Source organism: Clupea harengus, chromosome 1 (genome assembly GCF_900700415.2).
Source record: "Clupea harengus chromosome 1, Ch_v2.0.2, whole genome shotgun sequence".
NCBI lineage: Eukaryota > Metazoa > Chordata > Actinopteri > Clupeiformes > Clupeidae > Clupea > Clupea harengus.
Window position 1 is genome coordinate 25314273 of NC_045152.1, and position 17095 is coordinate 25331367.

A 17095-nucleotide genomic window follows, 5' to 3' on the forward strand; every position below is an offset into this window, starting at 1 on the left:
TCGGATTATTCCTTTGAACTGGCAGTAAAAACACACCAAATGTGCTGTACACAGAAAACATATCTTTTAAAAAATCACTTACAAATATTAACCAAGATGTTATTCCAAAATAAAAATAAAAAAATCCTTTTTTCCAAAAATGTGTTACATATGTGTTTATTGTTGCATTTATTATCCATAATGTCTATACCATTTACAAACAAGAGGGGTTCTATCCTTAATACTTCTTGAAATTGCAGGGGACTCAGGTGGGATAGGCCGTTAGGAATAGCTTTTATCACAGAATAACATTATTTGAGAAGTGTTGTAGACCAGGATGTGATCTTATAGGCATCTCATAGACGATGACATCATTTTGGAAGTAGCTACTGGCACCTGGTGGACACCGTACGTTTTCTTACACAATGGAATGGCGTGTAGAAGACCTCCGTGAAGTTACCCCCCCCCCCCCCCCTCTCTGTCCTCTGTCCTGCCTGCCAATCTTCTGCTTGGTGAAATAATATTCAAATGAGATTGTAATTGGAGTGAGTCACAAGAAAGGTGATAAGGTAAAGAGCAACCACTTCAGATAATGAATAAAACAGTGAGGCAGGTCAAATGTAACCAACTAAGAAGACAGAAGCAAAGAATATTGCACTCAGCACAACAGCTTGGTAAAAGATTTGCAACATGTTGCTGAGCACAATCTATGACCTAGGCATCCTCAAGTATTCACTGTAGACAGCCTCTGGGTTGTCTTTCCAGTCCAGTCTGTTGTTGAGGTGGACTAAAAGGCTGTACAGTACACCTTCACCTCCACCTCCCCTCTCAAATGGTTTTAAAGTCCTGCACATCCTTTAAAGTCCAGTCTTGGCCAAAGTGATAGACCTACTGCAGTAGAGCTGAGCTCTAAGATAGGCCAACATCAGTCAGTCCTGGAGTTTGATTTGATATGTCTGGTTGCTCTGTGGAGCACCTCGGAAGTCGATTGAGACTTTAGGTCTCAGGACAGGTTATGCTTTTCATATACCATGCCCTTCTCTACTACTGCACACAGTCAAGCTCATTTAGCCCATCCACACTTTCTGTTTCTGGCCTGCAGATTATTTGTAAATTTTGCTAATTGTGTGAAAGTATGTATATATTTGGTATGTCACTGAATACTTTCTAAGTCCCCGGTGACCCCATAAATGCTCATGGTGACAGTGGAGTAAAGCCCACGACAGCCAGCACTCCTTTGTCTTCTTTGGTCGTTAAGTATCAGTACTACACTACCCATAAATACTGTGAAGATCATATATCACTGATATAAAACTGAATCAGCTTCTCTTTCAATGTCTTCCGACCATCAAATCTGACATGAAATATAAACTATTGTGGTTATCGTAATCTTTAATGTTTTTCAGTTCCAAGTATAACTCCTACATCTATATTAGGCTACTTTATGCTCTTGTAAAATTAAACATATGGAAAAGCTGAAACCAACTCTGTTGATAATGAGTAGCATTACCAGATCTACCTCGTGTTGCCGCTGTAACAATACATCCACGACTGCAAGTCAGTGTAGGCGTACTGCAAGGTCAATTTGTTTTTATAATTTATGAGGTTTTTTTTAATAGTAGGGTAGCCTATAGAACATGATTGTAAGTACACAAATACACGGACTTTATGGGGAGCCTGTCTGCTGACAAACCTAAAACCTAGAGGCGACAAGTATGTAGGGTCCTCGAATCCTATCATGTATGTGCAATGTAGCTTATAGAAACTATGAAGGTCCAAACCGGACAAAAGCCGAGCAAACATTGCAAGAGGAAACGGTTGTACGCGAGAGATGCTGAAGGTGATCGAGAGAGCGTGAGCAGGAGGGATCAAGTTCCAAATTACAGAGAACCAGTACCACACCCACAAGAGACAGAATATTGTAATGAGTAATTAAAGAATAAATAAATAAAAACAAGTGGTGGACATGTGCCTTTGTTTTGGTTGCTTTGTTTGGATTCCTAGAATTAGCGTTGATATTTTCATTCAACAGTATTAAGCAGAGGCAGTCACGCATTTCTTGTGAAGGGGCAACAGGTGGACCTTAGACATGAAGTGCATCTATTTACTCGTTCAATTTTATTTGATACAATACTATGATTTGCAGCAGTATTTCGAAATTAAAACGTTTGTGTTTTTTCCTGGAAAACTAGCAAGATAACTACAACTACAGGCCTGCCAAAACCTTGCAAAAACTAACAACAGCACATTTGGGACTGATACAATCTTGTTGGTATGTGAAATGGTGTCTTACTTGGCGATATCTGCTGTAAAAATTAATTATTTTAGACTATCCTGGGCGGATAGTGGGAACCACAAGAGTGTTTATAGGTCCTTCACGTGACCATATGAATTTGAAGATGATAGCTAAAAAAAATAGTTGCTATTAAAAACATAGGCTACGTAAAAAGTGCAAAAGTGGCAAATAGTTGCATATTGTTGCTTTGACATTCAATCAGGGGCGGAGATCCCATTTCATTGTAGAGGGGGACAATACATGGTCAAATTTCAGAGTGTAATTCCGGGGGGGGGACATGAAAAAATTGCTTTCACGAGAGCTAGCATAAACTGCTAAATACCGAATTCTCTTATCACATTTACAAACAGAAATTCGAAGTCATTTTAGAATTATCTAAACAGCATTAAATGTACTAACACGAAATATCTATTCACAGACAAATAAAGTCCAAAGTTCAAGAGAACTTGATGCTCAAAATAAGTTATAAAACAGCTCACCAGGTAATCGAACTTGCAACCTTTTGATTACAATACGACTTCTCTACCTCATACGCCACTGTCACTCCATATTACTATACCAGCATAGTTCATGGACCGCACAAAAAGATGACATTAATTTAACTTCAGATAATTTAACAAATCTGGAGAGGCACTGAGATGTAGACCTACGTTTATTAACTAGCATGAACCTGCCCTGACAGGACATTGTCCTAGACTTAGCTAGCTATCTTAACTGTGTTAATTACCGGCATGCGTGTGTTATCGGCAAACGTTCACGTTGTCATGCCAATCCATGAATAAGCTTATGTATACGACAATTCAACGTGACGTCACAACAACAAATAACTTACTTCCGGGTGGCTAACGTCGCCCCTGCCCATAGTAAACCTTAACAAACCAACAGGATTTTCCATGTAATTTAACCAGGCTACAAACACGTTTATTCATAATTGTGAATATGATAACAACACGTTTTATGAGTATGATCTTGTGAACTGAAAAAAGAGACGTTCCCGATGTCGTTGCTGTTGATATTTGTTAGCGAGTAACGGTCATATTGTAATGGTTTATTGTATCAAACTCGTAGTGACTGAGATCGCTACAATATCCAACTTAACGATGAACAATTTTCAGGACTGTTTGTAGCTTTCCAGCTATCTGTCTGGACACAAGAATGTTTCCATACAGATATTAATAAAGTACATATCTATCTATCTTATTGGCAGTATTGAAAACTTTGTCATTGTATTGTAGATGAGCAGTTTTGAGGGTTTGTGCTCTCTTAGCAGATGTGGTTGGACTGGAGTTAGCTAACTCAGGTCCCAGGTGTTGTGATTGGGCAAAATCAGTGTGATCAGCAGGGTTTGGCCGACCTGCATTATAAAAAAAGATTAAGTAACCGTATCATAGCCAAGCCAGATCACGCCACTGTGTGTGGTTTGTTTATTTACAACAACGGGACTAGCATTCTCACGCTAGCAAGCTTGCACGATATGCTACCCAACGTTATGCTAACATTATGCTACCCAACAAAAACGTTTTATAAATGACCTGTGAGAAAATGTCTTCCGCAAATCCGGTCATGAGTGGTTGGTTGCCAGCCTGTCCACAGTTTGGTACCGTTAGATGCAACGAGACCGCCCGGTAAACGTACTAAGGCTGGATCTGTGCTAGCGTTATCCACCTGTCTTAGTCTCTGTATCCAGATTTTCTGTTGGGTCGATTTAGATTTTACCGTGGGAAAACGGAAAAAAAGCCTAAACCTAATTCTTTACATTCCTTGGTACATCTGGTATTACAACCCCAAACACAACACGTCTTCGGCATGACGTTAATCGATTCGTAAATTAACTACTATTGTACTGTCCTCGTTGAGGTGTGATAACTTCAACTAGACAGCGAGCTAAACTCTCTTATATTCATAAAGATGAAGAATGTCTTGTATTCTTGTTTGCAGATTTATTCTTCAAATTGTACTGAATCCACGACAATAAATTCAAGTGATCAAAGGGTGAAAGAGTAAACTAGAACACAAAAAGCTAAATGTTGCAATTAGCCAAGTCACCTAGTTCCATGAAGTAAAGAAAGCACATGTTAAGCTAACTGTTAACATTTCCTAATAGCATCCACGTTTTAACATTGCCTTTTTTAGCATTATAACTACGTTTTAAACAATGAAATTAACTTAGTTATAACAAGATACAGCGATGCCTCTGCTGGGGAATCAACCTGTAATAAGGAATCTCTCCGGTGTAATGACCGTCAGCCTGCCGTTTCTACATTATTCTGAACAATTTTACCTGCCTACTTCCTCAAAATACTTGCTCAAAATTACAACGTCAAAATCAAAGTCTGGATGAAACTGAAATTTTTACAAATTCGACAATTCAAATTAAATGCCTAGAGGCAGAACAACTATAAACTACTATGCTATGCTACTATACTAACAACTGTTGACAGTGTGACAGGATGACAGTTAGCCACCCGGAAGTACCTTGGCAACCTTTGTTTACAAACATTCTGATTAGGTCTATACTTGTGCATACCGATTGGAACTTCATAAATGGAGTTTAGAAAACAACTTCTTCTTTACATGTTCTTACTGCGTTCGAGAATGAGGTAAATCTCTTTACATATCGTGTATCAAAGCGGCAGCGACAGGGGACAGAGGAGGAAACAGTCTGACAATCTGACCGTGTAGGCTACTGGGCTGATTAACTGAAACACGGAGCTGCCGGTAGCCCTGCCCGTTGGAAACAGCATGTGAACCAAACCACTTTGAGGAATAGGGGGAACATGATTTTTCAACACTTAAAAACACATTTTTTTACGTCTATAATTAGCACCGCTTGTGTCGTCGTATTTTTATAAAAAAAAAAAATATCAAAAAATATATATATTTTTTTTAGTTTTCAATGATTGTTGGGGGGGACAACTTTATGGTAGGGGGGGACACGTCCCCCCCGTCCCCCCCCGGGATCTCCGCCTATGCATTAAATGATACATTATTAGTACAAATACATTTTCATATCTCACACACACACATTATAAGTAGAATGCTCTGAGATTTTAACAAACAAAATACACTCTGAGTGAACTAAGACGCAGTGTGTGTGCAAGTAGCCTATGCCTACTGCCACCAGAGTAAAATAAGTAATATCAAGGAGCAGCACTGTTGTCCCCTATTAGATCTAGGCTTAATTGACGGATCTGGACTTTCTGTATGGAGCTTGCAAATCAAATCATCTGCAATGTTTTATTGTGTTCACCACCCACTTAAATCAAACCCCTATCGCGCAGTTCAATCTAATCTCTCCCGCGCACTTAATGGCAGTTAAACCGCTCTCGCTTGGGCATCCCCGTTTCCTCTCGCAATTTTTTCTCGGCTTTTGTCTGGTTCGGCGCTTTGGGAGAGGCATAGTCGACCCTCAATTATAGCGGGCAGGAGTTAGGGACTTCTGGGCTATTGGACTTCAGTTTGAGTTGGTACTGATAACACTTGAATCTAATCTAAACTTTATTATCATCAAAGTTTCACATCCTAACTTAATTAGTCAGCGAGGCACTGTTTAAAACAACAGAAATAATAAGCACACAATATACAGTTTTGATACTGGATATATCTGGTTTGCTGACCGGACAAAACATTATTTTAAACGGCAAAATCCCGATTAAGACAGCATAGGTTAAGGTTTGTGCTGCCAATATTATGTTTTCTCTCTCACGTGAAGCTGACGCTGTTTCATATGCAATCAGCGCAAAACAATCTGTCGGTGAAGACTGTACATGCAGCTGTGTCTGGGAGGAGTCAACATGTAGGAGTTCCATGTGCTTATATTCAATCGCTGTCAAAACCTTAGATATTTGGCTCGCCTGTACTGAAGCGCATCGGAAAGACTCGAGGGATTTCGGGTAAGTTAGACACGACTCTTTGTCTAAACAGTGCAAGTGCATATAAATCAGTTGGAATCTCTATAGTTATTCTGAATATAATTGTCTGATTAACTTGAACAAACTAAACGAAAATATAAAATCATGTTCCAGAGATAGGTAGAGCAGATACAGAAGTGTCCAGTGCAGTGGACAGTGTTACTAAAAGACTTATGACGAATTTCCTTCAGTTGTACAAGTCCCTCACACAGGTTAAGCAAGACCCCTGATGGACTGACTTGATCTCGTTTGTTATTCTACATCCATGGTCTAAATTTTAGTGGAACTAAATTATAATTCCAGTCCTGTAAAGAAGGTTTCTTCAATTTGTTTTTAAGCTTATGAAATGAAATGATTATGTTTATTAATGGATTTGATTAATTAATAGCCTACATAGGAGGTTGTCAGTATGCTATAGCCTGTAATTTAAGATTAATCCTGTGAACTAATCAGGGCGCTCAATTGCTATTAAATTGAATTGTGAGGTTTCTGCTGATTCCAGCAAGTTTGAATAATTGTGTTAAGAACCATTAAAAAACATAAAAATGGAAATTAAGACAGCTGAGTAGCTAATTTGAAGTAGGTCTGTGTACTGCTCTCTCTTGCTGCATCCAGGCCATTTAAGAAACAGCCATGTTGAGCTGCAAGGTAGATGTAAAACTGTGGTGCATACTGTAAGTATATTTAGAAGACACACCCTTCTGCCCTGTAATTTTACTGGCATAGACTTTCTTCATGTGGTTTTGCCCACTAGGGTGTAACCAGCTCAAGTGAATTGAAAAGCAGTAGGCTGAGTGTGCTTCTCTACAACATGACCTGGTAGAAGCATTTCCTTATCGGGTATTATACATCCGCAAATTGCCACTTAAAGTTTTTTGTAATTAGTTTTTGTGTCTGTATATAAGTAGCTGGTGTTTTCATCCAAATACGTTTACAGCACATTAACTGTTTTCAGTTGTTTGTTCCCCAAATACTTGTTACATTAGTCTGCATGTTAAAGGTAGTGAACCGAATTGTATAAATCACATTAATCACAACATATATACGCGCACAAACACACACACACACACACTCACACACACACACACACACACACACACACACCAGTACCAGTACCAGTATCTGTTTTCAAATCATGTTACAAATGTTTTTCTGGTTTGATTTGAAGCCTTTGAGTTGAAACAACCTGAATTCTCTGCATTTAGTTTGTTACCTTTGAAGAGCATGAACGTTTAAGAAATAGAAGTTATGTTTAATAATTATCTTCTTCTATGTCAGTTGAGGTGTGGCAGCTTCTAGTGTGGTTTGTTTTATTTTTAAACTCTTTCAAGTCCACATTTTAAGTTTCTGTGAAGAAAATAACACTACAATTTCCAGTAATATGTCATTAAGAGTACGCACAACTGCAAACGCTCACAGCACCACAACCTTTGCTTTTGCAAAGGAAACCCTTCATCATGAAGCAGCTGGGTGGGTCCATTTTAAATAGTATAGAGACAGGGCAGAGGAGCTGTGTTAGCTGGTCCATTTTAAATAGTATAGAGACAGGGCAGAGGAGCTGTGTTAGCTGGTCTAAGACTAGCCATTCAAATGCTTGCTTTATAGTTATTACACCTTAAAGCAGGATTATTTCTTGGGGTTGATGTTATTTTCACTCTTATGCACACACTAAGAAATGAAAGTACAGGAATGGACCTTAAAAAGTACAAATGCTTTGTCGCTCCAGCTGTACCTATCAGGGTATGAGCACTGTGCCTTTATCACTGGTACATTTGTGTACCTTCTAGTTTGTACCTCTGTAACATTTCTGCACCCCTAGTGACAAATGTACCCATTGGAAAGGTACTAAATTGGTACCTAATGAGGTAACAGTTGGGGCGCAATTATCACCTTGAGGACCATTTCTGTACCTTACAGGGTACTTTTCTGACAACTTTGGGTAGCCCTATTTCTATACATTTTGGAAATGTAATGTAAATAATAAAAATACCTGCATACATATATTCCCCATAGGGCTTATTTCAGAACCACTTACTGGCCAGTCATGTGATTGTGGAGGTAAATGAATCCACAACAATTGTTGATTGTAGAACAGATTTTGACTGATGCAACATGTTCCCACACATGGACCGTATCCATGCCAACTTAAGCCTTTGCTCTCTACAGGTATTTTAATGTTGCCGTCTTTCATTCCTCATCAGCATGGTTCCTATGTAACACTGGAGGCATTTTTAGTTATCTTACATATCTGTTATGTGCCCATCTGGTTGTAGAGAAACATCAATCCTGAAAATCTTTCCAATCTTGACTATCAATAATGCATACTTCCCCGGTCTGGATGACATGTCCGTACCAAATCTTTTTGATCATCTGACTTGAGGCCACCAGTGTATCTCCTTGATGTATGCCACCCTTGATAGTCAGTTGTGTGATTGTTTTTTAGTTGACCTCAAGCACTGTTCTCCACATAATCCCTCTGCTCTAGATGAAGACAGTGCACCTGAGTTTGAGAAGACCGATAGACAGATACTTTATTGTCTCTATTATCATTATTAACTCTACCCACACAACGTAGGCCTAATGGGCAGCGAGAGGTGCAGCCTGCCCTTCTCACAGTAGCAGGCCCTATTTTAGTAAGATCTTATCAATGTATTTTAATGTATATGAATTTGTAAGTAGACTAGGTGCTCCCTGTTGACAGGGATGGATTACCGAACGGTAAGCTCAGGGGGCCCCTAAGCCAGAGCCTCTGCGTGAAGTCACTGTCATGTATCTCTTATTTGTGGTTGAAAGAGGTGTATTTTGTTAATTTGCTGTTGGCTTTAATTGAGTGTACCTGCGCTGTGTTAGAAAATCTGTATGTGCATTCAGGGGCGTAACTATAGACAGTGCAGGCAGTGTGATTGCACTGGGGCCCGTGGGAAAAGCGCCTCTTCGACGATGCGTTTCTCAGAAGTGATTGTCTCACAGTGTCGCTATGTAAACACGCTTGTGATCAAAGAAATAGAATTCATTTAAAAGAGTACCTTATGCTATATACAGTGGGGAAAATAAGTATTTGAACCCCTGCCGATTTCGCAAGTTTGGCCACTTGCAAAGAAATGTGTGATCTATAATTGTAATGGTAGGTGTATTTTAACAGTGAGAAATAGAATATCAACAAACAAATCCAGAAAACTGCATTTTATAACATTTATGACTTTATTTGTATTTGATGCAGAAAAGGCTTTTTTGGTCTGGTAGAATTAAACATCATCTTCAACATCGTTCCATGGCGGTCACACGCTGTGTTCGCATTCTTATCTGGCAACCCGGGGTGTCGAAATGGTACTGGAGAAATGGGCAGTGGGTGTAATCACTTAGACCAAAACACAAAGAGATATTCTGCTTTGGAAGAGACCTTTTAAAAAGAATATATAAGTTGCATACCCCGCTTTTGCACCACTGCTATGATGGACGATGCTGATTACAGTACAATTGATATTTTTCTTTTTTTCATTGTGGAAGTCATGCATATACTCAGGAGCACTCTAATGTGGATGTGGTTGTAGCTCACCTAATTCCCCATCAAACAGCCCAAGTTCAGGGTAGGGTATCCAATCCCTTTTTCAGTTGTTGATATTGCTGATATTTTTCCTCCTCCCATCTTTCTACTCAGAATCACTGCGCAATTTTTAAGAATTCCCTCAGTAATTTCAGTCACTTTTAGCTGCAATGATCACAACAAACCCTTGCAAGATTGTGGAGGGACTGCTTTACTTGCTACAAAAGTTATCATAGGATCATTGAAAATTATAATACCAATTATTAAACTACTATTAAACTACTGGGTCTACTTCAGTAAGTGCATGCTCAGGAAAGAGATTCCATCTGACCTACAGACATTAGCACAGTACAGTACAGAATACAAATAATATGTGTGTGGTGAATAAAGGTTGTGGCATTATTTTATAGGAATTTCCTGGGTGATAAACCACAGTCATCCATCTACTTCAACCGAGGAGTAGGTGCCAGTATCCCACATCACTGGAGAGAGGGGCTGTTACTGAAGAAATCAAGCAGGATTCCATTAACACGATGGCTGACAAAGACCTAACCAACAATAATGCGAGTCATGGGGCCCATTCCGCCTGCCCTGTCCACACAGCTCTTGTGTCAGGCAATGGGAAATGTAAGACACATGTGAAAGGTGGAGATAACACCAAGATCAGCATGCCTGAAGGCAAGTGCAAACCACTCCCTCTAGAGTGGTGGAAGACTCTCATCGCCCTCACCTATGCTGTGTTCAACCTGGTCTTAACCACTGTCATGATCACAGTTGTGCATGAGAGGGTCCCCTCCAAAGAGAGTAGCCCCCCCTTACCAGATAAATTCTTTGATTATATTGACCGTGTGAAGTGGGCCTTTGTAGTGACAGAAGTGAATGGGATCGTTCTGTCATGTATCTGGTTCATACAGTGGAGTTGTCATAAATACAGGTAAGGATCTGCTCCTCAGATGTTCTGTGTGGCTACATGTGTTTCACACTTTTAAAGGTGAACTGTTGAAAAAGCGTTCATACTCTATGTTTTTTTTCTCTTTTTTTATACAGGGCCATTGTGGCCAGAAGGTTCTTCTTCCTTATGGGCACTCTGTACATGTACCGCTGCATCACGATGTACGTCACCACCTTACCTGTGCCAGGGATGCATATGACTTGTGCTCCTAAGGTACAGATACATCTAGGCTCTGTGTCTATCATACTGTGTCTCCTAAAGTATACATTTATTCTCCGTTTAGGTATATTTCATGTTCAGAAGCTCTGTCTTCACATTTATATTGCACTACTTTAAAGATCAACATACAATAATAATCTATTTTGACAGCTTTAAGCATATTTTTTAATACAGGGGGATTTGAAAGGAACATATGCTATTTTTGTTTCCAGTGTTGTGAAGATATGATCATAAATATTGGTTAATGTAATGGTTAATCTGTGTTGTATAGCTGATGGAACAATGTAAACCTTTACCCATTTCTTTCCTCCACCAGCTACATGACGACTCCCAGGCCAAGTTGCAGCGCGTTATCCAGCTTATTTCTGGGGGTGGCCTGTCACTCACTAACTCACATCTCTTATGTGGGGATTTTCTCTACAGTGGCCACACAGTTATGCTTACGCTGACCTACCTGTTTATCAAGGAGTGTAAGTCTAACATTTCACCTGGTTTTGCTCGGAAACCCTCATCACTACAGCAATCTTAACTCAAACCTTAACTTATTGTTCTGTTTTACCCTGACATAGCATTGGAATCATAACGTCCAATTGCTGTATTGTCATGCATGCATATGTCATACATTGATCAGAGGCAAAACTCTCATTCATAGTAATGTCAAAGCAAAGTGATGGAATATTGCATTAAGGCTGTAACCACAACTACCAGTTTTAAAAAACCCTAATCTTCTCACTCCAGACTCACCACGATCCTTCTGGTGGTATCACCTGCTGTGTTGGCTGACGAGTGCTGTGGGCGTGGTGTGTATACTTGTAGCTCATGAACACTACACCGTGGACGTGGTTGTAGCGTACTTCATCACTTCCCGGCTTTTCTACTGGTACCATACTATGACCAATGTACAGGTATCTTATCGTTTCCTCATATTCCTAAAACTGACATTTGCACCCACCCAATTATTCAGTTTAGCAGCAGACCCTTCATTCCACTAGCAATGGGATCACATAAAAACAACAGAAATACCATTTAAAAACTTTAATTAAATTAAACAAATTATCACCAGTGTCTGTGAACATACAAAAATTGAAGGACCCATTACAGACAAGGATATTGGAGTACCAATTACTGCATACCAAAATGTAATTTAATTTATTAGATTTAATTTGATAATATTAAACCCGTAATGAGGCTCCTCCTTGGCTCAAATTCATAACTGACAGGCTAAACAGAAATGGGCTAATTTAGATTTAATTGTCCTGATTTCTTGGGACACCATGTTTCAATTGGTTTTATTTTCTAGGGCTGAGTCATTTGTTTCATTTGCCATTTGTAGAGCCTTGAACCCTCGCTAAAGCTGGTTTGAATTTGCCACCAAAATGAATGTTCTGACCAACAATTGTTAATTCCACCTGCAAGAATCAAAGAGACATGTTTATTTGCCTCGTCACAACTATTTAGTAAAATGTTCATTAAATAATGTAGCAATCTGGGTTTGTAGGCTGGCTTTTAGAATGGTTGAACACATGGTCATATATCAACCATTATGCTAATCTGCCTGAATCTTACAGAAAGTGACTCTTAAAGCAGCACAATGGAGGAATTGCTAACCGCTAACGAGATGCTAGCGGCTAAACCTAGCGAAACCTGTTGAAATTTGCTTACTTTGACACTATAAATAATAATAAATAATAATAATTCATTTAATTTGTAATGCACTCTTCATTCAGAAGAATCTCAGAGTGCCAAACTATGACAAACTAGTGAGTCAACAACTTTCCTAACACAGTCAAACATCAAGCAAGTGCAACACAAGACAAAGCAAGACGGCAAATAAGTTACTTACTAGTCCGGCAGACTGTAGTACTCTGTGAACATCCAGAAACTTACATGGCACAGAGGCCATTCTCCATATTAAACATCATTGTAGCGCCCCAATTTTTTTAAGCTGTTATTTTAAGGTAAAATTGCTAATCCTAACCCTAACCCTAAATTACAATTGCTACATACTTTAAACTACACTAATCTATCTTGCCTAGGCAGTTTACTTTAGCTTTATCATTTTTTGTATGATTTATTTCATCTTAAATTTTGCTGCTGCAGTTGTTCCAAAGTCTTTGATACAAAATAATTCCAAACTAACATTTCTAGTCCATTTGTCATTTTTCGGAACCGGTACTTTTTTTTATCTTGTAAACACGACATTGTGTCGAGAAATGTCTGCGTACACATGGAAACGCTGAAGCGGCTGAAAACGCTGTAGTATATCTGCCAGGCCTGTTGGTGGCGCTGTAACGCTGCTACAGACAACTGAAGAAACGGGAGAAGAAGACATGGAGCCAAAACTTATTTATTATCCAAAACTGTCTTCTGGTTGCTCTTCTGGTTGCTCTCCGCGGTTGATCTAAAAGCATGTGGCGTATGTGGTTGTCCACGATCATTTGCTGCTCGTCATAGTAAGATTTTGCTGTAGTAACCCTAGTAGACTCAGTAGCTTCTGCAGCACGAACACAAGCCTGTAGTTCGCCATTGTTGTTTGGTGTTGCGGTTATGAAGTGACGTAGCAGGGTTAAGGGTTAAGGCTGAGGATGCAAGGCGGGGCGTGGGGTGTTCACGTGGGGCAATGACATGATCGTGTCAGAGAATGTGCGGGTCGGTTGTATACACAAAAAACGGATACGCGGGCGTTTCGACATGTATCCACTCTGGAGCCTGGTTCCAAAAATAACCGGATTCGGGGTCCTAAAACGTTGTGTTCGTGTGTAGATCCGACAAAAAATGTGTCCGTTTTCGGCTAATCCCGTTGCATCTGGACGGGCCCTGAAAATGGTCTTCCTCTGATCTTCTCACAGTAGAATATTTCCAATGTTTGTATTTACAGCAACCTCCATGCATTGAGTGCTATCAGACACAGCATGGCCTGGTCACAGCTGAACTAATTACCGTACCCTGCCAGAGACACACCATACCAACATCAAAGAACTAGCAGCAACGAACATCAACTGTTGCATCACCTCATGTCACCTGTCTCTGGGCAAAAAGGTTACACTTGAACACACTGCAAACACTACAGCCAAGGGCCAATTTGCATGTATATTCTGCGCCTACGTGAGAGGAAATAACTTATATCAAACCATTATCAAAGCACCGTTTAATAACTGTTTTCACACTACTTTTGCTTACCACAGACAGTTTCGTAATATAGCTATTTCTAATCGAGAATTGGTCTGGTAGGAAGTTGCAGATAGCACTGCCGTTGTCAGCCCTTGATCTTTTGGTTGTGGAAAAAGACAGGGAAGGTTGGAGGTGAAAAATAAGCAGAAACTGCAATAAATAGGTGCAATCATGTATAGACCTACTACAGAGCCAGGCTCAAGGGGCTCTCCCGAATATGCTCAATCGGCTGAAAAGCCACCAACAAGGGTCCAACTAGTGCCAACGGTGCGGCACACATCGCAAAAACTAGGGCCACAGATGCTCACTGATGGCCCAACATTGATGTGTCACAGGCTTGCTACAACCATCCCCACTGTCACCTCAGGATGCTTTAGCATACCAGTAGCAATATCTTGATTTTTGAATTGGGATTCATCATGTGGGTGTGCGCTGTGATTTCAGGGTAGCCATGGATGTGCATGTGTGCGCATCATCAGCAGTGACAGGCGAAACATTTTTTTTTACCTCAATAGCATATTAGCATAGGCCTACATTTTTCACCATAAATCACAAAACGTTTCACTCTAATGGGCTGTATATAGTAATTTTTGTTTAAATCATTAAAAATTAACTAAAATATCAGTTGAATATAAGACATAAAATGTTTTGGCATGAAGGCAAAAAAACGGAAAGGCACTGTAAGACAAGATAGCTACTAAAATGTACATACTAACCAGCTAGCTTAATTTAAGAAAAAAAAGCTGAAATCAAAATGCACTGCAGGACCCACTGCTTGAGATGACCCACTGGTGTGTCCAGTGTCACCCCCAATGTACTGTTACTGTTAACCATATACTTTGTACGTTTACCATGTTCTCTCATTTAAATGTTTAGTATAAGAAAAAGAAAATGTTTCTTCGTCTCTTTTTCACTGTCACCTTGAGAGATAATTCTTTTCTGTGCCGTTCACAGGCTCTCAGGACATCACCAAACAACTATCTCACCCACACATGGTGGAATCCGGTGTTTAACTTCTTCGAGAGGAATGTGCAGACCCAAGTGCCTTGCTGCTACGGCTCGCCAATCACTTGGCCTACCTGTTTCAACAATCGTTGTAAGAAGTATTCTGCAGTCCAGAGTACCCCTGAGGATTGAACTATTCATATGAACAGCATTTGTTAAATTTACACACTGTTTGTAAAAAAGAAGTTGGCCTTTTGATAAATGTTCTTTTCTGACTAAAAGTTTTTCCCAAAAGTACCTCAGCGTTGGTTATCATCAGTGTTTCGTAAATCGATCACGAAAAACGTAATCATGCAAAAACCTTTCCATTAAACAAACTATTGGTAAGCTAGCATTTATCCAGACCTCAGACAGGCTAATTATATCATTTTATGGTCACTGTACAGCCTGGCGGAGGGTGGACTTCACCCCCTTCATTCACTACATTGGTGTCAGAGTAAGCCCTTGCTCCACTGATGTCCAGTTATTTCTCTCAGGATTGTTTAATGTATATGTGAAGCCATTTAACCACAATCCATCATCCACAAGTGGTTGTGATCACTGAACCCAAGACTCCCTTTTATTCGAGAGCTGATTTTGAGGTTGCTCAATTCATGTGAAGTTTCATAGTTTCAGTAGCTTTCATAATTGTTCACCATAACTGTTCTCAACACAGTGAAAATATCGCTAGATGCCCAAAAGAAAGCATAAAGGGTCAATATCTTACAGGATATCAACTGAATAATTTAAAATATGCAACTCTTTATTCCAGGTCAACATATTTCTTGTAATATAACTTGGTGTTATTACAAAAGTATGCCATCTAGAAACCCAATCATGCTTCCTTACTCTTACTCTTCCTTACACTTTTTATTTTTGGTTAAATTCTGTTTTGATTCTGTGAATTTGTATAAATATCTCTATCTATGTCACACTGTCCTGTATTCCAGAAAGTTTGCAATTAAACTCTATATTCAATGGCTATCTGACAAGAAGTTAAAAGTACTTTCATATTCCATATTATTATTATTCTTTTTTTCTTAACTTTACTTTGCTCAGGGAGGCTACCACACAGTTTATTACACTGATTCCTATCAAACTACAAGAAATGAAATGCATTAGAATGACTGAAATAATAATATCATGCGCCAATGCTAGCACTATTTTCACATATATATATATAAAAGGAGTGTAATTATGTATTGACATTTTGGTCTCATCACAGAAGAAGATGATTACAAATGTTTTACAGTGTGGATTGATTTGTATGCAAAGTACCACAACATTGAAGTGCGGAGATACCAGTATCTGATACTGACATGTACATTAGAGAACATGTATCTGATACCGACATGTACATTAGAGAACATGTATTTGGAGAGATGATCAATGTTTAACCGCAGCTAGTTTCAACTCATCAGGTCTTTACAGATAACATTATCAGTTAGCAAAGTATAATGACAAAAAAAATGCAAAATTGCAACCTGATTTTACCAAGCAAATAGGCTAAAACCACAATTGATAGGCCACATGTCAGCAATAAATAGAAGTACTACTAAAAAAAAGCAGAATATATAAATCAAAGGTCAGTCACTGTTCTGATAACATAATGACATGTGGTCACAATGCAGGCAGCACAGGGAGACAGAGAGGCGTGCTGAGGCATATAAATATAGAATTGTAGGCAATGCACTAAAAAAAATAAAAATGTATGGTCTCCCTCTGTGTTTGATCTGTTATTACTGCTGGTCACCCATATCTTACAATGTAAGAAATGCACAATTTGAGCAAAGAGAAGAGAAGAAACTTAAATAGAGAAAGCAGCTAACTTAATCAGTGGGCGGAGGAAAGGATGAAGGGAGTGATTGAAGAATGGAAAAGGAGGCTGAGGCGGGGAGGATCCCTAAGCAGGTGCCAACATCAGCACTTCACTGCCGTGTCAAGGTACTCTTGTTCACCCATATGCTCAGGTATTCTGGCTAAAACCTATGGACTGTTATATGTTGTTAAATCTTATTTATTAATATGAATTATTATTC

At 39.3% G+C, this 17095-nt stretch overlaps 1 protein-coding gene across 1 annotated transcript; it reads left to right on the top strand.

Moving 5' to 3' along the window:
- Positions 1-10188: 10188 nt before the first annotated feature.
- On the top strand, positions 10189-15319 carry sgms2a (sphingomyelin synthase 2a). The gene is made up of 6 exons (XM_042709093.1): positions 10189-10664; positions 10778-10895; positions 11218-11371; positions 11640-11806; positions 12632-12642; positions 15035-15319. Exons 1-6 carry the CDS (start codon positions 10264-10266, stop codon positions 15207-15209), a joined length of 1026 nt encoding a protein of 341 aa, XP_042565027.1. The 5' UTR covers positions 10189-10263; the 3' UTR covers positions 15210-15319.
- The last annotated feature ends 1776 nt before the right edge of the window (positions 15320-17095 follow it).